At 35.9% G+C, this 24312-nt stretch overlaps 2 protein-coding genes across 3 annotated transcripts; one reads left to right on the top strand and one right to left on the bottom strand.

Annotated features, from left to right (window-relative positions):
- Nucleotides 1-16441: 16441 nt before the first annotated feature.
- Nucleotides 16442-17090, bottom strand: LOC128132826 (uncharacterized). The gene is made up of 2 exons (XM_052769814.1): nucleotides 16660-17090; nucleotides 16442-16541 (listed from the first exon to the last, which is right to left on the bottom strand). Exons 1-2 carry the CDS (start codon nucleotides 17088-17090, stop codon nucleotides 16442-16444), a joined length of 531 nt encoding a protein of 176 aa, XP_052625774.1.
- Nucleotides 17091-19153: 2063 nt separating this feature from the next.
- Nucleotides 19154-21275, top strand: LOC111907708 (transcription factor GTE7). 2 transcript variants are annotated; one of them, XM_023903516.2, is made up of 4 exons: nucleotides 19154-19418; nucleotides 19537-20692; nucleotides 20774-20906; nucleotides 20987-21275. In XM_023903516.2, the coding sequence occupies exons 2-4, from the start codon at nucleotides 19565-19567 to the stop codon at nucleotides 21007-21009; spliced, it is 1284 nt and encodes a 427-aa protein (XP_023759284.1). In that variant the 5' UTR covers nucleotides 19154-19418; nucleotides 19537-19564; the 3' UTR covers nucleotides 21010-21275. The 2 variants fall into 2 exon arrangements, with proteins under 2 accessions (XP_023759284.1, XP_023759283.1); XM_023903515.2 differs by having other exon boundaries at nucleotides 19154-20692.
- Nucleotides 21276-24312: the final 3037 nt, after the last annotated feature.

The following is a 24312-nucleotide window of genomic DNA, read 5'->3' as shown; positions in this document are numbered from 1 at the left end:
TTTTAGAACTAAAAAGTACGCATAATGCTTTGAATTATGTTTTGCAGCTATTCGTTGTCAATAAAGCACAAAAGAAAAGACCGAAGCGGAAACCGGATTTAGGAGCTAAAAGAAATTAAATATGCTGAAGAAGCGGATTACGCCCCGCGTAAAATGGCAGTACGCACCGCGTAGTGACCAGAAGCGACGTACGCCCCGCGTAATTAAAGAGTACGCGCCGCGTACTTGGTTGCCTCGGATATGTTCAATCGCGTGATTATCCTTAGTACGCACCGCGTAATCCTAAGTACGCCCAACGTACTTAGGTCGGCCACAAAGATTATAAAAGTCGATTTTCAGCTAACCAGGAGGGGGGATTCGACTTCTAACCTAATTTAGTCGACAATTAACTTCTGTTAAGTCGTTTTGAGGATCTAGAAGGCGGCCGGAAGGCCGTTAAGCTAACGGGAGCGGAGATCGGAAGGGTTGGAAAGCGGATACATGTCGGTAATGATATGGGTTGCTAACGTGACCATGTTTAGCATTCCATTGTGGTACTTTTCTGTATTTAGTTTCTGATTTAGGTGTAAAAACCTTTTACTTTGTGTTTATGATTGAATGAAGCTTTGATTATTAGACTAATTGCCATATTAAATAGTTTATTTGTGTTTAATTTATCTTGCCAAGCTTGTTAAAAGATCCTCATGTGTTAATGATGATTATTTTCTGTTAATTGTTAAGTGAATTAAGTTGTATGAACATCTGCTTGATTTGCTTGTCTCTTATGATTTTTAATGACCATCGAGATTATAAGACTAGAAATAACGAATGTGAAACTAGAATTAATTTGAGAATAAGTAAGTTAATGTGTGAGCCTTGTTTGATGACCATCAACAAGAGGTTAATTAAATGTCGAAATTGATTAACTATATTTACAAGTCTTGCTTGATACGAACTGAACACTAGGAAGCATGTTAGTTTAATCAACTGATCATTGTTTAAATTGACTTGTTTGCTAAAGGATTGGTTATAGTGAACGTGAATCTAATCATTTTAGGAATCGGTGAATATGAATAAATGAATTTGTGTATGCAATTGTCTATGTTTTTAAGGTGTAATTTATCTAAACCAAAGTACCTGAAGAGATGTGCTTTCCAGTTAGTTTATCGAGAGTTGTTAATTGTTAGTTTGAGATTTATTCAACCATTTTCTTTATTATTTTCGTATGACCTGTAACCGATAATCAAATATATTAAATTAATCCACCGTTCCTTGTGATCGACACCCGACTTACCTAAACTATACTGTAATCTGACTAGGTACACTGCCTATAAGTGCATAGATAGTCTAAGTTTGTTAGATTATAAATATTAAAATTAGTGGGTACTTTTGTGCACATCATATACTATGATGTACGAGCTGATTATTGGTGGCCTGGATTAAAGAGAGACATTGGAAGATACATGTAAGAATGCTTAATATGCTTACAAGTCAAAGCGGAACAACAAAAGCCATACGATAGCCCAAAAGGTATTAATGTTCCCATATGGAAATGGGAGGAGCTATCCATGGATTTTATTACCAAATTTCCAAAGACTGCGAGACAGAATGATCGCATTTGGGTAATTATCGACCGACTGACTAAGAGTGCATATTTTCTTGTAATGCGTGAAACATCTCCAATGGAGAAATATGCACAAGTATACCTGGATAAAATTGTTGTGAGACATGGTGTGCCACTAAAGATTGTTTTTTATCGTGATACTCGTTTCACTTCTCATTTTTGGGCGAGTATGCAACGTGAATTGGGATCTCATGTTGCTCTCAGCACATCTTATCATCCCCAGACAGACGGTCAAACGGAGAGAACAATCCAAACAATGGAAGATATGCTTCGTGCATCTGTCTTGGAGTTCGGTGGTAACTGGGATAAGTACTTACCGCTTGTCGAATTTTCGTATAATAACATTTACCATGCTTCAATCAAAATGCCACCATATGAAGCACTATATGAACGAAAATTTTGTACTCCATTAGTTTGGCATGATGTAGGATAGAAATATACTTGGGAAACTAAGAATGAGATAACAGAGAAATATCCCCATTTGTTTAAATCAATGTTATTTCGGGGACGAAATACTCAAAAGGAGGAGGTATTTGTAACATACACGTTAATAATTTTGTTTAGATTCGTATTTTCTATGCTTGTTAGCTTAAAAACGAATAGTATTAAATAATATATGATTTTGAACGTTGATTTCTAACTATATAGTTTTATGAGATTGAAGTAAAACTATGTTTAGAATCATTTGGAAAGTATTGGAAGTCTTATGAGATTTTTGAAATAAAAATATAAAATAATTAAAGGTGAAATTCAGCGTCAAAAATAAAATGTTAAATAAACTTGATTTGAATAAATAAAATGGTAGACATCGTAACAAGGTTTCCGAAAATATAAAGAACACTGAAATCCGATTTATAATGAAGAAGTTATGACCAATCGAAAATCTGCAACAAAACCGGTAAAACACTATTTAGTGTAAAAAGTGAGTTTTCAATAAACTAATTTTTAGCTTTAGTGATCTAGATGAAAGTCGTAGTATTCGTTAAACCGAGAATTTTCATAAAAATAACGTCCAAATCTGACTTCGTATGAGGAAGTTATGATTTTTCTAAGATTCGACATAGCAGTACACATCCCGGAACTCGAAATAAAGATCAATTGATTTTTAGTCGACACAACCTAAACGAGAATCGAAGGACTCCTCAATAGTATTACAACGGTAAAAAGACAAACACAAACGAACGTCAGATGAAGAAGTTATGAATTTTTAACGGTTTTTCCTATCCCGGTCTGTTAAAAATAATAATATTAAAAATAAAGTCAAAATTAGCCGATGGAGTCAAAATGAAAGTTGTAGAATATAATCTCACCTACGCATGGATATAAAGAACGTCGAAAATAGAGCTCGTATGAAAAAGTTATGAATTTGTGAAGTTTTGGGCACAAAATCCGAGAACCTTCGCATATGCGTTGCTAGAGTTCGGCCATGTAGCCTATTCCTCGCGAGCCTGCCCCGTGTCTGACCAGGTGACGCATCCGAAGCGAAGTCCAATCAGGTACCAACACGTGTCGCATCCGTGGCGCGTCTGAAGATCCAATTCGTGCTACCCTCGCATGTTCGACACGTGTTCCCCTCCTCCCCCTCCGGATCCGAGACCTCACACCATATATAAAGGGAGTGTGAACCCTCCCGGTTTTGGTTGGAATTTTACACCTTTTTCCATTCTAAACTTTCTTTTAAGCTGTTTTACAACCCCCGAACCCTCGGGAACATACCTAACACCGGAAGAACGTCCCGAAGCGCACAAAGACCACGAGAAAATTATCTTTTCGGTTTAAAACTCAACCCTCACAAGGCCCGGTTTTCAATAAAGCTCCCAGTTTTCATCGAAGAAAGTCATTTATAGAAACGAAGTGTTGTCCAATTTACCATTTTAACATCCGATTATTTAACGGTGAGTTCAATATATATGAACAATTGTATGTTATGTGTAATATGTGTGATATGCTTTCCTGTATTATCCTGATAATGGATTTATACCTTTGGCCATGTAGAGCATGTATCATATAAATTTTGGTATTGGCTTTGAGCCTTTGGCCAAGTAGAGCATGTCTGGTATCACTTCTAGTATTGGTATTATGTCTTCGGCCATGTAGAGCATGTCTCGTAAAACTTCTGGTATCGGCTTTGTGCCTTTTGCCATGTAGAGCATGACTCGTATCACTTTTGGCATTGACATAGGGCTATGTAGGGCTGAAAACCTGTATATTCTAGCAAATGATAATCAGAAATTGTATATTTCTGTGCTGCTTGGGCTGAAGCTTTATTGATGTATATCAAGTTGAAATTGTTATGTCTCATTCATTGTAAATTTTGGAATCTAATAAATTGTTGATATGGAAAGCATGTCATATGATACACATATGTCTTTGTTGTTCTTTGTTCCTCTTTGCTTCTGTCATATTGGTATATATATGACATATTGTTATATTGTATATGTTATTGAACTCACTAAGCGTTACCGCTTACCCCTCTCAGTGTTTAACTATTGCAGGTGATAAGCATCTAGTATAGTCATATACTGTTGGAAGATTTAGAATAGTTAATACTGTGTTCGTGTATGTATAAAATTATAATTTCCTGGGTAGTTATGTAATATATATATATATATATATATATATATATATATATATATATGTATATATAAAGCATTAATAGTTAGTTTGTATCCAGTCTTTTGTAATTAGACTATCAATGTAAAATATTGTTTAAGAATATACATGTAGCATGTTCTGGATTAATATAATGTAGTTTTAGAGTAGGGTTCTTTCAATCATGGTATCAGAGTAGTAGTTTAAGTGAACTAAATCCCACGGATTCGTATTTAGACTTAAACTATTGGAAGTTCAATATATGAATGGATACATTGTAAGTATATGGATAGAAACCATAGGAAAGACTTTAGTGAAGTATTAGGTAATGATAAATCATAATATTCTAAAATACTATATTACTCAAAAATTTCAGAACAATGGCTGAACAGGTGAGTAGCCATACACCAGATGTGGGTGGAGATCCTCATCCTGATGAAGTAAATACTCTAATATCCCATCATGAGGAGCGACTCGTGGATAAACTTATGGGTGTTATTCGTAAGACTTTGAAAGAACATAAAAAGAATAGTGATAAATGTAAAGAGAAGAATCTTCAAAAGGGGAGGCGAAACGTCTCTCAGTCAAAACTTTGAAGACTAATGGTGCTACGGAGTTTTCAGATGTTCTTAATCCCATTTTTGTTCTTACCTGGATCCAGAAGATAGAAAAAGTATTATGTATTTCTCATGTGGTTAATGAATACAAGGCTAATTATGCTTTTGCAATGCTGATCGGAGAAGCCTTGATCTGGTGGGAAGCAACATTTGAAGCTCTCAACAAGTATGATCGGGATAGTTTATCTTGGGAAATGCTGAAAACATGTTTGCTAGGAAAGTATTGTCCTCTAAACATGAGTAGAAGATTGGAAAAAGAATTCCTCGAGCTTAAATAAGGAGGAATGACTGTGAATGATTATGAAACTCAATTTAATCAAAAAGCACGGTTTGCTGCAAAGTTTATTCCAACTGAAGACGATAAAATTCAGTTATTCATGGAAGGATTACGGTATGAAATCCACGATTTCGTGGTTGCTCGGGATGTTCTGTCATTTGATAAAGCGGTTGAGTATGCCCGAAAGCGCGAGCATGACTTAGAGATATGTGGTGCCACCCTTTATGTTCCGAAGCATCCACATGTTGATCGAAATGTTCCTGTTTCCTCTATTCCATCAACTCAATCTGCTCGATATGATCTTGGTAAACAAGTACAATCTCTTAATACCTCTCGTGGTCACGGTAGGTCACAATCTTTTTCTCTTCAGTTGCCATCGTGTCGAAATTGTGGAAAGAATCATCAGGGCGAATGCAGATTAGAAAAAGGATCAGTGATCTATTATGGATGTGGAGAAATAGGCCACATGAAGCCGAATTTCCCGATGAAGAATGTTACTTGCTATGCTTGTGGTGTTACTGGCTACAGGAAGCGCTTATTCCCTACTCTTACTAGTCAAATGGCGGGGAGTCAAGCTTCTGTTCAACAACCAAAGAGTACTCCAACTAAAAAGGAGGAGGTGCCAAAAGCTAAAGGTCGCGCATTCCAAATTACCACAGAGGAGGCACGTGAAGACCCGAATGTTGTGACTGGTACATTTCTCGTCAACTCTAGACCTGCTCACATCTTATTTGATTCTCGTGCCTCAGATTCTTTTGTGTCTAATGAATTTGCACGTTCTTTTCAAATTGCTTGCTATGCTATCGCTCAACTGTTTCATGTAGACACAGCGGGAAGTATATTATTACTTGTTGATAAATTCTATAGAGATTGTGTCATAGAAATTGAAGGTTATAATTTTCTTGCTAACCTGATTCCTATCTCCTTGCCCAATTTTAATATTACTCTCGGCATGGATTGGTTGTCAAAGAACTATGCAAAACTCTTGTGCTACGAAAAGATTGTATGCATTCCTATAGAAAAGGAGAATCCTATTTTATGTCTACGGTGAATAAAGACTTAAAATCTTTACAATAACCTCTTTCCTAAAAGCACGTAAATTCATATCGAATGGATGTTCTATTTATCTAGCCTACACAGTTGATATCTCAAAAGAAGGGAAGAAAATTGTAAATGATGTTCCTGTTGTTAATGAATATCCTAATGTTTTCTCCGTTGATTTGCCCGGACTTCCTCCGGATAGGCAAGTAGAATTCTGAGTTGATCTTGTACCTGGTGATGCTCTAATTGCAAAGACTCCTTATCGTCTTGCGCCAGCTGAGATGAAGGAAATGATGACCCAACTGCAGGAATTACTTGACAAAGGCTTTACTCGACTAAGTACCTCTCCTTGGGGTGCTCCATTATTATTTGTCAAGAAGAAGGACGGTTTGATGCGAATGTGTTTTGATTACTATGAGCTAAACAAGGTAACTATCAAGAACAAGTACCCACTATCTCGCCTTGACGATTTTTTTGATCAACTTCAGGGTGTTAGCTATTTCTCGAAGATTGATCTAAAATATGGCTATCATCAATTGAAAATACACGAGCAGGATGTGCCGAAGACTGCTTTCTGTACTCGTTATGGGCATTTCGAATTCCTTGTCATGACATTCGGTTTAACAAATGCTCCTGTCGTGTTCGTGGATATAATGAATCGGGTATGCCATCCAATGCTCGATAAATTTGTCATCGTATTTATTGATGATATTCTAATCTATTCCAAGTCTGAAGCTGATCATGCCATTCATATTCGTGAAATATTAGAACTTCTTCGAAAGCATAAACTATATGCTAAGTTCTCCAAATGTGAATTTTGGCTTCGTCAAATTCAATTTCTCGGCCATGTGATTTCTGGTGACGGTATATCAGTAGATCCTACCAAAACTGAAGCCATTCATAATTGGGAAGCGCCCCGTAATGCTTCTGAAATTTGTAGTTTCTTGGGTCTCGCGGCGTATTACCGGAGATTAATTAAAGATTTTTCACGTATAGCGATACCTCTCACAAGTCTTACACGAAAGGAGGTAAAGTTCGAATGGAGTGAAGCCCAAGAAAAAACTTTCTCAACTCTAAAAGATCTTTTGACTCATGCTCCGATCTTATCACTCCCAGAAGGTGATAATGATTTTTCCGTTTATAGCGATGCTTCAAGGTTGGGAATTGGTTGTGTTTTGATGCAGTGTGGTAGAGTAATAGCCTATGCCTCAAGACAACTGAAAGAGTATGAAAAGAATTATCCTACCCATGACCTCGAATTCGTTGCAGTAGTATTTGCCCTAAAAATTTGGAGATATTATCTTTTTGGTACAAAATGCCAATTGTTTACTGATCACAAAAGTCTCAAGTATATATTCAATCAGCAAACTTTGAATTTGAGACAACAACGAGCTATGGAGCTAATTAAAGACTATGACTGTGAAATCCTTTATCATCCTGGAAAGGCCAATGTAGTTGCCGATGCACTTATTAGGAAGGTTTATCATAATACTGTGTGTTATGTTATTACTCACACTACAGTAAAATTCACTATTCTTGATGAACTAGAAAGATGGTAAATAGAGGCCTTAAAGCTAGAAATGTGAAGAAGGAAGGGATGGTACATTATGCTGATATCTTACTTGATGATCCACGTGGACTGAAAGTATTTAAGAATCGGCTATGGATTCCAGAGATTGGTGGATTAAGACAGAAGATTTTAGATGAAGCACATAAGTCTAAACTGTCAATACATCCTCGTACTAGTAAAATGTACTATGATGTACGAGCTGATTATTGGTGGCTTGGATTAAAGAGAGATATTAGAAGATACGTGCAAGAATGCTTAATATGCTTACAAGTCACAACGGAACACCAAAAGCCATATGGTAGCCCAGAAGGTACTAATGTTCCCATGTGGAAATGGGAGGAGCTATCCCTGGATTGTATTACCAAATTGCGAAAGATTGTGAGACAGAATGATAGCATTTGGGTAATTGTCGACCGACTGACTAAGAGTGCATATTTTCTTGTCATGTGTGAAACAGCTCCGATGGAGAAATACGCAAAAGTATACTTGGATGAAATTTTTGCAAGACATGGTGTGCCACTATAGATTATTTCCGATCATGATACTCGCTTCACTTATCATTTTTGGGCGAGTATGCAACGTGAATTTTGATCTCGTGTTGCTCTCAGCACATCTTATCATCCCCATACACACGGTCGAACGGAGACAACAATCCAAACAATGGAAGATATGCTTTGTGCATGTGTCTTGGAGTTCGGTCGTAACTGGGATAAGTACTTACCGCTTGTCGAATTTTCGTATAATAATAGTTACCATGCTTCAATCAAAATGCCACCATATGAAGCACTATATGGACGTAAATTCCGTACTCCATTATGTTGGCTTGATGTAGGACAGAAAATCCTTGGAGACCCTGAAATGATTAAAGACACCACTCACAAGATTCAAATTGTACGAGAAAGAATGAAAGCGGCCTAGGATCGACAAAAGTCCTATGCAGAAAGGAGGAGACGACCCATAGAAATCCAGGTGGGTGATTTTGTAATGCTGAAGGTATCCCCATGGAAAGACATTATGAGATTTGGGAAGAAAGGAAATTTGAGTCCTAGATTTGTTGGTCCTTTCGAAATCATTCAGAGAATTGGTAAACAAGCATACCGCTTGGAATTGCCTGAAGATTTGGCAGGTATTCATGATGTGTTTCATGTGAGTTATCTGCATAAATGTTTGATCATATATGATGAAACAGTTCCGTTATCCGAGGTGAAACTGGATAATTAATTAAGATATGTAGAAGAACCTGAAGAGATCGTAAACGAAAGAACGGTTGATCTACATAATAAAGAAGTGGAGTTGGTGCTTGTCAAGTGGAAACACCATCGAGGCCCAAATTATATTTAGGAAACTAAGAATGAGATAACAGAGAAATATCCCCATTTGTTTAAATCGTTTTAATTTCGGGGACGAAATACTCAAAAGGAGGAGGTATTTGTAACATACACGTTAATAATTTTGTTTAGAATCGTGTTTTGTATGCTTTTTAGCTTAAAAACGAATAGTATTAAATAATATATGATTTTGAACGTTGAGTTCTAACTAGATAGTTTTATGAGATTGAAGTAAAACTATGTTTAGAATCATTTGGAAAGTATTGGAAGTCTTATGAGATTTTTGAAATAAAAATATAAAATAATTAAGGTGAAATTCAGCGTAAAAAATAAAATGTTAAATAAACTTGATTTGAATAAATAAAATGGTAGAGATCGTAACAAGGTTTCGAAAATATAAAGAACACTGAAATCTGAGTTATAATGAAGAAGTTATGACCAATCGAAAATCTGCGACAAAACCGGTAAAACACTCTTTAGTGTAAAAAGTGAGTTTTCAATAAACTACTTTTTAGCTTTAGTGATCTAAATGAAAGTCGTAGTATTCGTTAAACCAAGAATTTTCATAAAAATAACGTCCAAATCTGACTTCGTATGAGGAAGTTATGATTTTTCTAAGATTCGACATATGAGTACACATCCCGAAACTCGAAATAAAGATCAATTGATTTTTAGCCGACACAACCTAAACGAGAATCGAAGGACTCCTCAATAGTAGTACAAGGGTAAAAAGAAAAACAAAAACGGACGTCAGATGAAGAAGTTATGAATTTTTAACGAATTTTCCTGTCCCGGTCTGTTAAAAATAATAATATTAACAATAAAGTCAAAATTAGCCGATGGAGTCAAAATGAAAGTTGTAGAATATAATCTCACCTACGCATGGATATAAAGAACGTCGAAAATAGAGCTCGTATGCAAAAGTTATGAATTTGTGAAGTTTTGGGCACAAAATCTGAGAACCTTCGCATATGCGTTGCCAGGGTTCGGCCATGTAGCCTATTCCTCGCGAGCCTGCGCCGTGTCCGACCAGGTGACGCATCCGAAGCGAGGTCCAATCAGGTACCAACGCGTGTCACATCCGTGGCGCGTCCGAAGATCCAGTTCGTGCTACCCTCGCATGTTCGACGCATGTTCCCCTCCTCCCCCTCCGGATCCGAGACCTCGCACCATATATAAAGGGGGTGTGAACCCTCCCGGTTTTGGTTGGAATTTTACACCTTTTTCCATTCTAAACTTTCTTTTAAGCTGTTTTACAACCCCCGAAGCCTTGGGAACATACCTAACACCGGAAGAACGTCCCGAAGCGCCACCACGAGAAAATTATCTTTTCGGTTTGAAACTCAACCCTCGCAAGGCCCGATTTTCAATACAGCTCCTAGTTTTCATCGAAGAAAGTCATTTATAGAAACGAAGTGCTGTCCAATTTACCATTTTAACATCCGATTATTTGACGGTGAGTTCAATATATATGAACAATTGTATGTTATGTGTAATATGTGCGATATGCTTTCCCGTATTATCCTGATAATGGATTTATACCTTTGGCCATGTAGAGCATGTATCGTATAACTTTTGGTATTGGCTTTGAGCCTTTGGCCAAGTAGAGCATGTCTGGTATCACTTCTAGTATTGGTATTATGTGTTTGGCCATGTAGAGCATGTCTCGTATAACTTCTGGTATCGTCTTTGTGCCTTTTGCCATGTAGAGCATGACTCGTATCACTTTTGGTATTGACATAGGGCTATGTAGGGCTGAAAGCCTGTATATTCTAGCAAAATGAAAATAAGAAATTGTATATTTCTGTGCCGCTTGGGCTGAAGCTTTATTGATGTATATCAACTTGAAATTGTTATGTCTCATTCATTGTAAATTTTGGAATCTAATAAATTGTTGATATGGAAAGCATGTCGTATGATACACATATGTCTTTGTTGTTCTTTGTTCCTCTTTGCTTCTGTCATATTGGTATATATATGACATATTGTTATATTGTATATGTTACTGAACTCACTAAGCGTCACCGCTTACCCTTCTCATTGTTTAACTATTGAAGGTGATAAGCATCTAGTATATTCATATACTGTTGGAAGATTTAGAATAGTTAATACTATTACTATTGTATTTAGTGTTCATGTATGTATAAAATTACAATTTCCTGGGTAGTTATGTAATATATATATACATATATATATATATATACATATATATATATATATATATATATATATAAAACATTAATAGTCATTTTGTATCCAATATTTTGTAATTAGACTATCAATGTAAAATATTGTTTATGAATATGCATGTAGCATGTTCAGGAGTAATATAATGTAGTTTTAGAATGGGGTTCTTTCAATCATGGTATCGGAGTAGTAGTTTAAGTGAACTAAATCGAACGGATTTGTATTTAGACTTAAACAATTGGAAGTTCAATATATGAACGGATACATTGTAAGTATATGGATAGAAACCATAGGAAAGACTTAAGTGAAGTATTAGGTAATGATAAATCCTAATATTCTAAAATACTATATTACTCAAAAATTTCAGAACAATGGCTGAACAGGTGAGTAGCCATACACCAGATATGGGTGGAGATCCTCATCCTGATGAAGTAAATACTCTAATATCCCATCGTGAGGAGTGACTCGTGGATAAACTTATGGGTGTTATTCGTAAGACTTTGAAAGAACATAAAAAGAATAGTGATAAATGTAAAGAGAAGAATCTTCAAAATGGGAGACGAAACGTCTCTCATTCAAAACTTGAAAGACTAATGGTGCTACGGAGTTTTCAGATGTTCTTAATCCCATTGTTGCTCTTACCTGGATCCAGAACATAGAAAAAATATTATGTATTTCTCATGTGGTTAATGAAGACAAGGCTGATTATTCTTCTGCAATGTCGATCAGAGAAGCCTTGGTCTGGTAGGAAGCAACATTTGAAGCAACATCTGTTATGGATGTGGAGAAATAGGCCACATGAAGCCCGATTGCCCGATGAAGAACGTTACTTGCTATGCTTGTGGTGTTACTGGCCACAGGAAGCGCTTCTACCCTACTCTTACTAGTCAAATGGCGGGGAGTCAAGCTTTTGTTCAACAACCAAAGAGTACTCCAACTAAAAAGGAGGAGGTGCCAAAAGCTAAAGGTCGTGCATTCCAAATTACCACAGAGGAGGCACGTGAAGACCCGAATGTTGTGACTGGTACATTTCTCGTCAACTCTAGACCTGCTCACATCTTATTTGATTCTCGTGCCTCAGATTCTTTTGTGTCTAATGAATTTGCACGTTCTTTTCAAATTGCTTGCTATGCAATCGCTCAACTATTTCATGTAGACACAGCGGGAAGTATATTATTACTTGTTGATAAAGTCTATAGAGATTGTGTCATAGAAATTGAAGGTTATAATTTTCTTGCTAACCTGATTCCTATCTCCTTGCCCAACTTTAATATTACTCTCGGCATGGATTGGTTGTCAAAGAACTATGCAAAACTCTTGTGCTACGAAAAGATTGTATGCATTCCTATAGAAAGGGAGAATCCTATTTATGTCTACGATGAACAAAGACTTAAAATCTTTACAATAACCTCTTTCCTAAAAGCACGTAAATTCATATCGAATGGATGTTCTATTTATCTAGCCTACACAGTTGATATCTCAAAAGAGGGGAAGAAAATTGTAAATGATGTTCCTGTTGTTAATGAATATCCTAATGTTTTCTCTATTGATTTGCCCGGACTTCCTCTGGATAGGCAAGTACCCACTACCTCGCATTAACGATTTGTTTGATCAACTTCAGGGTGTTAGCTATTTATCGAAGATTGATTTAAAATTTGGCTATCATCAGTTCAAAATACACGAGCAGGATGTGCCGAAGACTGCTTTCTGTACTCGTTATGGACATTTCGAATTCCTTGTCATGCCATTCGATTCGACAAATGCTTCTGTCGTGTTTATGGATATGATGAATCGGGTATGCCGTCCAATGCTCGATAAATTTGTCATCGTATTCATTGATGATATCCTAATCTATTCCAAGTCTGAATCTGATCATGTCATTCATATTTGTGAAATATTAGAACTTCTTCGAAAAGAGAAACTATATGCTAAATTCTCCAAATGTGAATTTTGGCTTCGTCAAATTCAATTTCTCGGCCATGTGATTTCTGGTGACGGTATATCAATAGATCCTACCAAAATTGAAGCCATTTAGAATTGGGAAGCGCCCCGTAATGCTTCTGAAATTCGTAGTTTCTTGGGTCTTGCGGGGTATTACCAGAGATTAATTAAAGATTTTTCACGTATAGCGGTACCTCTCACAAGTCTTACACGAAAGGAAGTAAAGTTCGAATGGAGTGAAGCCCAAGAAAAAGCTTTCTCAACTCTAAAAGATCTTTTGACTCATGCTCCAATCTTATCACTCCCAAAAGGTGATAATGATTTTTCCGTGTATAGCGATGCTTCAAGGTTGGGAATTGGTTGTGTGTTGATGCAGCGTGGTAGAGTAATAGCCTATGCCTCAAGACAACTGAAAGAGTATGAAAAGAATTATCCCACCCATGACCTTGAACTCGTTGCAGTAGTATTTGCCCTAAAAATTTGGAGATATTATCTTTTTGGTACAAAATGCCAATTGTTTACTGATCACAAAAGTCTCAAGTATATATTCAATCAGCAAACTTTGAATTTGAGACAACAACGAGCTATGGAGCTAATTAAAGACTATGACTGTGAAATCCTTTATCATCCTGGAAAGGCCAATGTAGTTGCCGATGCACTTAGCAGGAAGGTTTATTATAATAGTGTGTGTTATGTTATTATTCACACTACAATAAAATTCACTATTCTTGATGAACTAAAAAGAAGGCAAATAGAGGCCTTAAAGCCAGAAAATGTGAAGAAGAAAGGGATGGTACATTATGCTGATATCTTACTTGATGATCCACATGGACTGAAAGTATTTAAGAATCGGCTATGGATTCCAGAGATTGGTGGATTAAGACAGAAGATCTTAGATGAAGCCCATAAGTCTAAACTGTCAATACATCCTGGTACAAGTAAAATGTACTATGATGTACGAGCTGATTATTGGTGGTTTGGATTAAAGAGAGACATTGGAAGATACGTGCAAGAATGCTTAATATGCTTACAAGTCACAGCGGAACACCAAAAGCCATATGGTAGCCCAGAAGGTACTAATGTTCCTATGTGGAAATGGGAGGAGTTATCCATGGATTTTATTACCAAATTGCCAAAGACTGCGAGACAGAATGATAACATTTGGGTAATTGTCGACCGACTGACAAAGAGTGCACATTTTCTTGTCATGAGTGAAATAGCTCCAATGGAGAAATACGCACAAGTATACTTGGATGAAATTTTTGCAAGACATGGTGTGCCATTAAAGATTATTTCCTCAGCGCCTCGTCCACCCCAAGGCTCTCAGCAAACTTCCTCTTTCGGGATCCTAGAGTATTGACGGTCAGATTTATCGAGGTTCTCTCCGGAGGAAGAGAAGATGAGTTATTCTCCTTCTTCACCACAAGTTGGCCACCAAACATGGCGAAGTCGATATCAACAAGGGTGAACCAAGCACTAGAGTGCGTAGCCTTGGATCCTAAACATAACAAAGGAACTCAATAAGTTCAAGATCCTTCATGAAAAATAAAAAATAGACAAATAAAGGAACTTTAGCTTTCGACGTGGGGGCAATAGCAGATTTACCTTTGAAACCTAACAGATCTTTCAGTGTCAGGCAAAGCAAGGAAACTCCCAATCTTCTCCTTGCTATCTTTAGCAGTAGGGACATGATCCTCGAACTTGAAAGTTGCATTAAAACAAATAAAACAAGGAAATGTGAATTTTACATCATCAACGAAATAAAATAAAATCCTACCTTTTCTAACCCGATTTATTAGCAGGAGATCACCGTCGAGATGGATTCACGTTTCATGAAGAAATATTTCTCTTTCCAAGAACCTTCATTTTTTTTCGATTTCAAAATAAGATGTTATGTATTTGTTTTGACTCTGAGCAGGAAAGGACAAGACCCAAAAGTTTGTAAATCACAAACATGGGCCAACTTAGCTAAATCCCATGTCTAGATCCTTAGATTGATTCAATCGATCAACCTAAAGCAGGATCCTCCAAATCATGAGCATAGTTTGGATGGGACCAACCTAAGTATGAGAGACGAAGTCAGGTTGGGTCTTAGCATCAAAAGGCTTGAAAATAACATTGGAAGGAAAAGTCCTGATTGACTTCAAGGACTCAATGTCGTCGTCACCAAAAGAACAGGTCTTTTTCATAAGACAAGATCCTTTGACCGATGAAGTCCTCGTCGGAAAATCAAGGATGCTCGAGCGAGAATGGAGTGCCTCTTTACCCATAATCAACAAACAGGAAAAATAAGAAGAAAGGAGAAAGAAATTTAACTTCAAACCAAGGAGAGAAAAGTGATTTGACAACATAATCATATCTTTTGAATGGATACAATTATATCCGTTATAGTTTGAATTTTGAATCCTTTATTTCCAGTTAATTAAATTATACACTTAAAATACTTGAAATCAATTTAAATATTTTGTAGGTATAATTTGGGGGCAATTGTTAGGGCCAGGATCCTCACAATTTTTAGGATCCTCAAAAATCTAGGATCCTTAACTACCTCAGGATCTCAAATATTACTATTATTATTTTTATTAATGTTTATAATGGTTATATATTGTTCATAGCTAACATGTGTGCAGAAGTAGTCAAGGGAAGACCAATTCTGAACGAAGAATCAGTCCAACCAGGCTTAAGACCCGGAAATACCAAGTCAAAGCACGTTTTAAATACCAGTTCAGCAGGATCCCAGAAATATCAGACATTTAGTTACTTAATCTAGACTATAAATACACCTATAAAACATATACAACCGGGACAATTCTTTAATACCTTACTCACCTAGACTCACTTTACCATTTGTAATCATATTATCAAACTCATCTCTGTAATTTATGTTCAAATCAATAAGATCATACAAGGCAGGTGATCATTATCACCTCCCACGGATTATGCCGAAGATCCTAGCAAGGATTAAGGGCTTTCCTTGTAAACCACTTATGCAATTCCGTTCTAATTTCGTTAATCACTTCACCTTACAACACCACAACCTCTCATGCAATTTGGTTAATATCCACTTTGTTGATTTTTGACCAAAACAGTTGCCACACTTTCCATGCTACTTTTTTAATATACAAAATAAATATTTCAAACATAGCATTTTTTAAAAACTAGAAATTCATTGAACTTAAAATAAAAACATAGAAATTCAAAAATACAACAAACATACCAAACACACCAAAAAAATATAATTTAAAATTAAAACATAGAAACTAAAATTACCAAACCCATATAGACCTAAAGGACATCTTCATCGAAAAATCGACCTTCTAAATCGTAGACCGATTCCGCATTAAGATCAATGTGGTCGACGTTCCAAATATGTTCCATCAAGTCCCTACGAAAAACATGACACGTCTTAACATCAAGAACTATTTCCTTCCTTGGCATCTACTCCGCGCTTCCAACCTCAAAAGGTTGTGTCGGTGGAACGATCTCGTTTTCGTTATACTCACATATTGCATTTCATTCGTCTTTGAGAATCATATAATATATGCAATATGATACAAGTATACATCACCTCGCTCATTTTCTTCTCCTCCATATAAGGCGCAAGATATTTAAGAATATGCCAATGTTTTTTCAAAGCTCCAAATGCTCTTTCAACATCCTTTCCCGCCTTCCCTTGAGCTCTCTTAAACTTCAACCTTTTGCAATCATTTAGACAAGATAACGACTTCACAAAACAAGCATGCTTCGGATAGAACCCATCAACAAGATAATACCCGTTCCTATACAATGTTCCAACTACTTGAAAGGATGAGTCGAGTGCAGTCCCGTTATACATGTCATCAAGTAACAGAGACATGTTAAGAACATTAATGTCATTGAGGGAGCCATTTGACCTAAAGAATGCATGCGATATCCACATATCATGTGAGGCCATCACTTCAAGTATAATAGTTACATAACCATGATCACCTCAGGTGTATTGCCCTTTATAGGCATTCAGGTAACAACCCCATGCCCAATGGAGGCAATCTAGTCTTCCTAACATTCCAGGAAAGTCGAGCACATTTGAGTGATGAGCATACAATTGTAGGATGTCACTACAAGTAGGTTTATGCAAATATCGTGGACCATATAATCTCATGACATACTTGCAAAATTTGTGAAGGCTAGTTCGTGCAGTATGTTCGGACATCCTAAGGTTCTCCTCTAGTGCACCGGGGCAAGTGACATACGCTAATTGACGAAGTGCAACGATGCATTTTTGTATAGAAGTAAAACCAATCGTACCTCTAGCATCTAGATGTTGTTGAAAAAATGGACACGCTGCCGTGATGTCCTTGACGATACGCAAAAACAGAGATTTATGCATATGGAACCGGCGGTGAAAATAATATCTTATAAACGTGGCGTCATCCATAATGTAATCTTGCATGAGTCGTTCATTAGCCGCCTCACGAAATCTTTATATGTACCTTTCTCTTCCTCCGACGTGCATTCTCTGTATTTTCTTGTTGTAGTTGCTCGATCATCTGTTCCGCCTCCCGAATAACCTCTATGGTTGTTTCAAGCAAGGCATCAAACATGCCCGATGAAGATGACGAAAACGATATTTTTGAGATAGTGTATATGAGTTGTAAATTGATTTTGATGAGTTAAAAACTTAAAATAGTTAAGGGTTGTAGTATATATATGAGGGGTTTTAAAAAATAAATAAATAAATAAATGGAAGTAGCCGTTGAGCCACCCCATTGGTCCACTCAACATAGTTAAACTCAACATTTACTCACCGAGATACCGAGCCGGGGTAGGCCCCGTGTGCGCTGAACTCGCTGAGCTCCTCACCGAGCCCATACCTTCTAGGCTTAAAGCTAATTCAAAATTTGAGCTCATCTTCATTGATTTGGGGTTTTGTATGAATCATCATCACCCTTCAATTTGTAAAAGAGACGAAGGCGAAGGTTGTGTAATGGGGAGTAGGAGTGAACAATAACCGCACCACAACTAAAATTAACCGTAAAAACTGCATAAATTGCAACCGATAAACCACAATAAAAACCGATGGTTAGATTTTCTATTTTTCAAAAACCGCAAATTTACGGTGCGGAGTAGTTATTAGTTTTTAAAAACCCCATCGTACCGCATATATTATATAATTTTTTTATTAATTATTAGTATATTAAATATTAAAAATAAGATAAGTTTTATTTATTAATATATATTAAATATTAACATATTAATCATTAATAATTATTAATATATTATATAATTTATTTATTGTTAAATTACTAGTGATTTGATGTTTTTAAGATAATAGTCTTTTATAATTTAAGTTAATTGTCTTATACCTTATTATATTTTGTTATTACAACTAATATGTTTGAACTCTTAAAATCATTTGAACTCTAAACTGCGGTTAAAAAATCTCAAAAAATAACCGTACCACATCCATACGGTTAATAACCGAAACACAAAAAAAACAAAACCGAATTGCAAAAATAATTAACCAAACAGTTTTGAAAATAAATTAACTGCATTTACAGTTAGTGATGATATTTTGGCCAATAATCATTCCAAACCTCACCGCTTTTATCCGGAGAGGTGTGAACCCACGTTCAAGTACATTACTTTATTTCATATAAATGTATTGAATGGAGAAAAATCTTATCTTATATCTTATATATGTATATATTTTTACACAAAGCTAAATCACGAATTAGATACAACTATTTTTATTCAAATATAATAAAATTATCAAAATTTTTACAACGAAATTACAAAAAGGGAATGACTTGATCACAACGTCCACGTGTCAAGTCTAAACGATCGAAGGGCTCCGTAACAAATTCTTGTTCCCATCAGTTGTGGGGTAGCTCATCAAACGAGATCACAGCCGTTGAAATTAAAATCGACGGTTGACAGCCTGCCCCAACAATAATCCGGGCAGATTCTTTGCCCTATAAAATTGACACCATACCAACCACACATTCTCACTCGCCCCTTTCTAGCGTGAGGAAGAAGAGGGCCCCCTTCAAATCCAAAACCCTCGCCTCTTCCCGTCACCATCACCGGTTAATTCTCTCCGGCGACTACTCCTCCGTTCTCCGCCTCATGGCTTCGCGCCATTTTTTTGCTGGAGATTAGTTGCCGGAAGGTAGAAATGTCGTTCTGATTCGACGAGCTCCCTTTTTTCTTTCCACTTTCGTCGTCATTGTGGTTTCTATGGCGTCTGCGATTTTATCAAGCAGAAATGAACGAAACTCGGGTGATTTTATGAATAAATTTACTGAAAATAGTCATCTAACTTTCTCCAGATTACAGAATATCACTTGCCCTACTCCTCACTCTAACCCTAACCCTAATTCTAGCCGTTTCTTTAGCAGAAATGTTCATTGGAAAAATCAGGAGCAAATGCGGTCTTCTGGTCCGTCTGGAGAGGTGTTTATCGGTTCGTCGATCAATTCCGTACCGGCGAGCTCTCATGGATACAGGTACATTACCTATCGTCTTGGTTCGTACACTAGATTAGAGCTTAAAGAGTTGAAAAAAAAGTTGGTTCTGGATCTGGAACGGGTGAGGGACCTCAAGCATTGGATCTGTTCGACGCCGATACCCAAAAGGCATTATCAACCACCGCCGCTGGGGTTACCGCCGGCTCCTGAAGCTGATTTGACGGTGAAAGAACGGCCAAAGAATGCAGTCGGTCAGAAACGTGCGAAACCGTCTTCTTCAGCCAGGGATACGAAGAAGCATTGTGGTGCTCGTGTGAAGAACAATACGCAGAGGAGTAAGCTCGTGATGAAGAAATGTAGTCAAATTTTAGCTAAGCTGATGAAGCACAAACACGGTTGGGTTTTCAATACTCCAGTTGATGCGGCTGCTTTGAAGCTAAGTGATTATCATAAAATCATCAACAAACCGATGGATCTTGGAACTATCAAGTCGAAGCTTACTAAAAACGAATACGAATCTCCTCTCGCCTTTGCTTCCGACGTCAGATTAACATTCCAAAATGCCATGCTCTACAATGGCCAGGGCTCCGAAGTCTTCGCAATGGCAGAGCGTCTTCTTTCGCTGTTTGACGAAATGTTCGATACAAATCATCATTCCAAGAGCCAAAATCGTTCTACCAAACTACCCATGGAACAAAAACCAATTTCAATCCCATCTCTTCCAATTGAAAATGAGAAACCAGTATCCAATGTCAGAAAACCAAACCCTGTACCTCCTCAACTCGCACTACATCCAGGTAATACATCGAGTGATAACATCAGAAAGCCAAAGAAACCGGAGATGACAGAACAGGAGAAATCAGAGCTAGCAGCAGGGTTAAACAATCTACAACTGGATCCTGAAGGCATGGATCAGATAATGGCAATCGTTAAGAAAAGGGGTTCCAAATTAGAACAAGATGGAAGTGAAATCGAGCTTGATTTTGGTTTGCTTGATGATGACACGCTATGGGAGCTTCATAGGTTCGTTGGTATCTCATGTAAGAAGACAATCACCAACATGGGTTCTTCTGTACAGACTAACAATGTAAGTATTCCATCATCTTTCATTTACTTTACTCGATACTTCTTCTCTTAAACCTCTCTGATGATGAACATTGGGTATCAGTCTCCAGATATAGAAGAGGAGATTGATATAGGAGAAGAAATCCCATTAACCAATTTCCCATTTCTTGAAATCGAAAAGGATGGTTTAACAGTGAGTAGTAGCAGCAGTTCGACCAGTGATTCGTCATCTAGTGGTATGAAATATGAATTCAGTATGACCTTTTCATGAATTGTGTTGATGATTATGAATTGATGATTTGAAATGTGATTGCAGATTCAGAAGGTTGTTCAGGGTAAAAGGGGAAATGAAGATTTTTGGGGGTTTGAGGTGAAAAGTGAAAGGAGAGAAAGTCTAACTGTTTTTTTTTTGGAGGTGTAGAGAAGGTTATATGTAAAGGAATTAACATGATATGATATTTTGATATGATATGATATGAAGAAAGAAGCTTTAGTTTAGAAGAAGGTGAAGTAGTAATAGGAGGAATGTAATTGAGATGGGGGATGAATGTAAATAATGAAAAGTATGTTCTAAAAAGTAAATGAGAATGAGAACGTTTTATGGATGGATGTTTTTAACTTGAAATGAATGAATGAATGTATGTGCAAACAATAAAATTTGATAATTGAAACATGAGATTTTGAAAATGGAGTTTCTTCGTTCAAAAATGGCAATGATTAGTTGATCATACATGTGTAATCCATAAACTTAATAAATGAAAAAAAAAAAACAAGCAAATTGATAACAAGTTGTGGCCATAGTTGTTATTATTATTATTTTTTTACATTTTACATTTCTTTCATCCATAAATTAAACGGTGGATGGACCGTTGAAAGGTCAAAAAAAAACATTAATATTTATTTATTTATTTATTACCTATAAAATAAACTCTTTACATTTATTTGTTCAAAATAAAACCAAAATTTTAGATTTTTCTATTGCTTTCTCAAAATCAATAGAAAATGTCATCTTCCCAAAAATTTCAAGCTATTTTCGATGTTGCTATTGCTTGTGCTAAAAATATGAAACAAATGTATGATTTTTTTCAATAATACAACCAAAAGAACATGAAGATATATTTATAGAAATTGTGAAACAACTAACTAATGTTTGATATAATACTATTTTCACGAGAATGTCACTTATAAATGACATTATTTTCGCAGGTGCTTCAAAATGTTCAAAAGTTTATACGAATGTATAGTTAAAGATGTAATGAGAGAGTGTAGTTTTTTCAACAACGTTGCAATGTAGAGGTACACCCGGTGTCACTCCCTTACAAAAACACATAGTCGCATTTCGTCAATTAGCATATGACATCACACCTGATGCGTTGCACAAGAGTTTTAGGATGTCTGCTAGGACTGTACGAGATAGCCTCACTATTTTTGCAAAACTGTGATTCAATTTTATGGTCCAAAATATTTACGTAACCCTACAAACAATCACATCTTATAATTGCAAGTTCGTCATGCTAGTGTACATGGCTTTCCCAGAATCATATGAAGTTTAGATTATCTCCATTAGGCATGAAAAATTGCTCTACCTCACACCATGTTCAATTTACCTGAGGTGATAATGGTCATCCAACGATCATACTTGAAGCGGTGGCGTCACATGATCTATGGATTTGATGTGCTTTTTTTAGTTCTCCCGGTTCAATTTACGACATCAACGTTCTTCATTGTTTACTTATATTTAACAACATATATGACGGATGTGCACTAGATTCTTCTTTTGAAATGCATGGAACGCCATATAAGTATGATTATTAAATAGTTGATGTATTTATCTTGAGTATGTTGTGTTTGTTAAATCGTTTACAAGTCCACATGGTTCTAGACGGAAAAAATTCAAAAGAGCTCAAAAAAGTGCTAGGAAGGATGTTGAGCGAGCTTTTGGAGCTCTTAAGAAACGTTGGTTCATATTGAAAAAACCAGCAATTCATTTCGGCAAGGAAAAACTTAAAGAAATCATGTATACATGTCTCATATTGCATAATATGATTATTGAAGACGAATGAAGAGCGATATGTGTGTATAACGAGCAAGAAACCATGCCCGAAACACAACCAATAGAAATTGGTGGCGACGAATATATAAACATGAGAGCAGATATATGTTGCACTGAAAAATTTCACAATCTTTGCATTGAATTGGCAGAACGCATTTATGAGATTCAACACATTAACCTTAATTTGGATCCCACGAAGTACTCAAAAGACGAGTTCTCGGAGAACGACTTTATGTAGTATGTTTTAGTTATTTTATTTTTGTATTTTTTTAAGTTATTTTAATCGTTTGATGTGTGTTTTTTTTAAGTTTATATGATTTTTTCTTTAATGTCATGCTATTTTTTTATTTTTATTATTATATATATATATATATATATTATTTTGAAGTAATGATTTTTTTTATTATTAAAAAGAAAGTTTTATTTAAATTAAATTATAAAAAAAAAACAAAAGTGTGGCACCACTTTTTGGGTGTGGCAAACAACCACACTTCTGTGGTAAAAAGTGATGTGATGTGACAGTGAAGATAATGCAGTTTCGATGACATCACTCTCTTCGATCTTACTTAACCTATATATAGTCGCGGGAGCAGTTTTATACATAGCCCTAATAAGAAAGTATTAGAAAGTCAGGATATTAAAAAGAGAGAAAAAAATGCATTTTCCATAGGAACATTTGGGAAGGAGTCTTTTGAAAGAGTGAAAGAAGATGAATTATTTATTTATTTATTTTTTTAATGAAATAACAAAATGAATGATTAGATGAATCAATATTTTGTTGATTCATAAAAAAATCGTAAAAAAAACCTTCATGATTCTTTTTTTCGGTAAATTAATCAAAAATTCATTTTTATGATAATTTTATTTAATAACAACAAATCATCATAAAAATGAATGATATAAATGATTTTTAAGATTTTTTTTGTGAGTCATGTTATTTTTGATTTATTTAATAATATTTTTTGTTCACCAAAAAAATATGTAGAATTTTTTTCTTATATTACTACCAAAATTTTCTTCTTACCAGATCTATATCCCGAACTTGATATGAGTTTTATTTAAGAAGGGAAGGAAATTTACCTTCATTTTTTTTTCCTAATGTATTTCCTACCCTAACTTTTAAACTCTAGAATGGTATCAACTATCAACCAGCTAGCCGGGATATGAAGACATTCGAAGGACATCGAGTGTCTTAAGATAATTTATGTTTTGAACTTATTTAAATTTTAATGTTTGATTTGTGAAAAAAATAATGTACAAGTTAGTTTTCTTTAAATGTTACTTGTGATTGATTATCATTTTTTTTAAATCAAGTATGCTGTTTGTTGGGATTAAAAACCTAAAAGATCGATTAGATTGTAACAGGTAAGTAAAAAGCACAAAGATGATCAAACAGATTTTGAATGATATAAAAGTCACACCCCATATGAACTCGATGAAGACTTTCAACTGTAGAGGCGTGCTAGGGTTTACAAAAGATATCTTAGCAAAAGCGATGCATGCATGCACTACTAATACTTAAACCCTAATAAACGTGACAGCTTGGACAGGCCCAATACTGTATACAAAATGGACTGACTATTACAAAC

The sequence above is a fragment of the Lactuca sativa genome, chromosome 3 (genome assembly GCF_002870075.4).
Source record: "Lactuca sativa cultivar Salinas chromosome 3, Lsat_Salinas_v11, whole genome shotgun sequence".
NCBI classification, from domain to species: Eukaryota; Viridiplantae; Streptophyta; class Magnoliopsida; order Asterales; family Asteraceae; genus Lactuca; species Lactuca sativa.
This window is presented reverse-complemented; position numbering and strand designations above follow the sequence as displayed.

Coding starts and splice junctions, on each gene's coding strand:
- LOC128132826 (XM_052769814.1), bottom strand. CDS start 17,090: ATGGCCTCACATGATATGTGGATATCGCATGCATTCTTTAGGTCAAAT. Junction 16,542..16,659: donor AGACGAATGAAATGCAATAT/GTGAGTATAACG, acceptor TGTTTTTCGTAG/GGACTTGATGGAACATATTT.
- LOC111907708 (XM_023903515.2), top strand. CDS start 19,376: ATGGCGTCTGCGATTTTATCAAGCAGAAATGAACGAAACTCGGGTGAT. Junction 20,693..20,773: donor CTTCTGTACAGACTAACAAT/GTAAGTATTCCA, acceptor ATTGGGTATCAG/TCTCCAGATATAGAAGAGGA. Junction 20,907..20,986: donor CAGTGATTCGTCATCTAGTG/GTATGAAATATG, acceptor ATGTGATTGCAG/ATTCAGAAGGTTGTTCAGGG.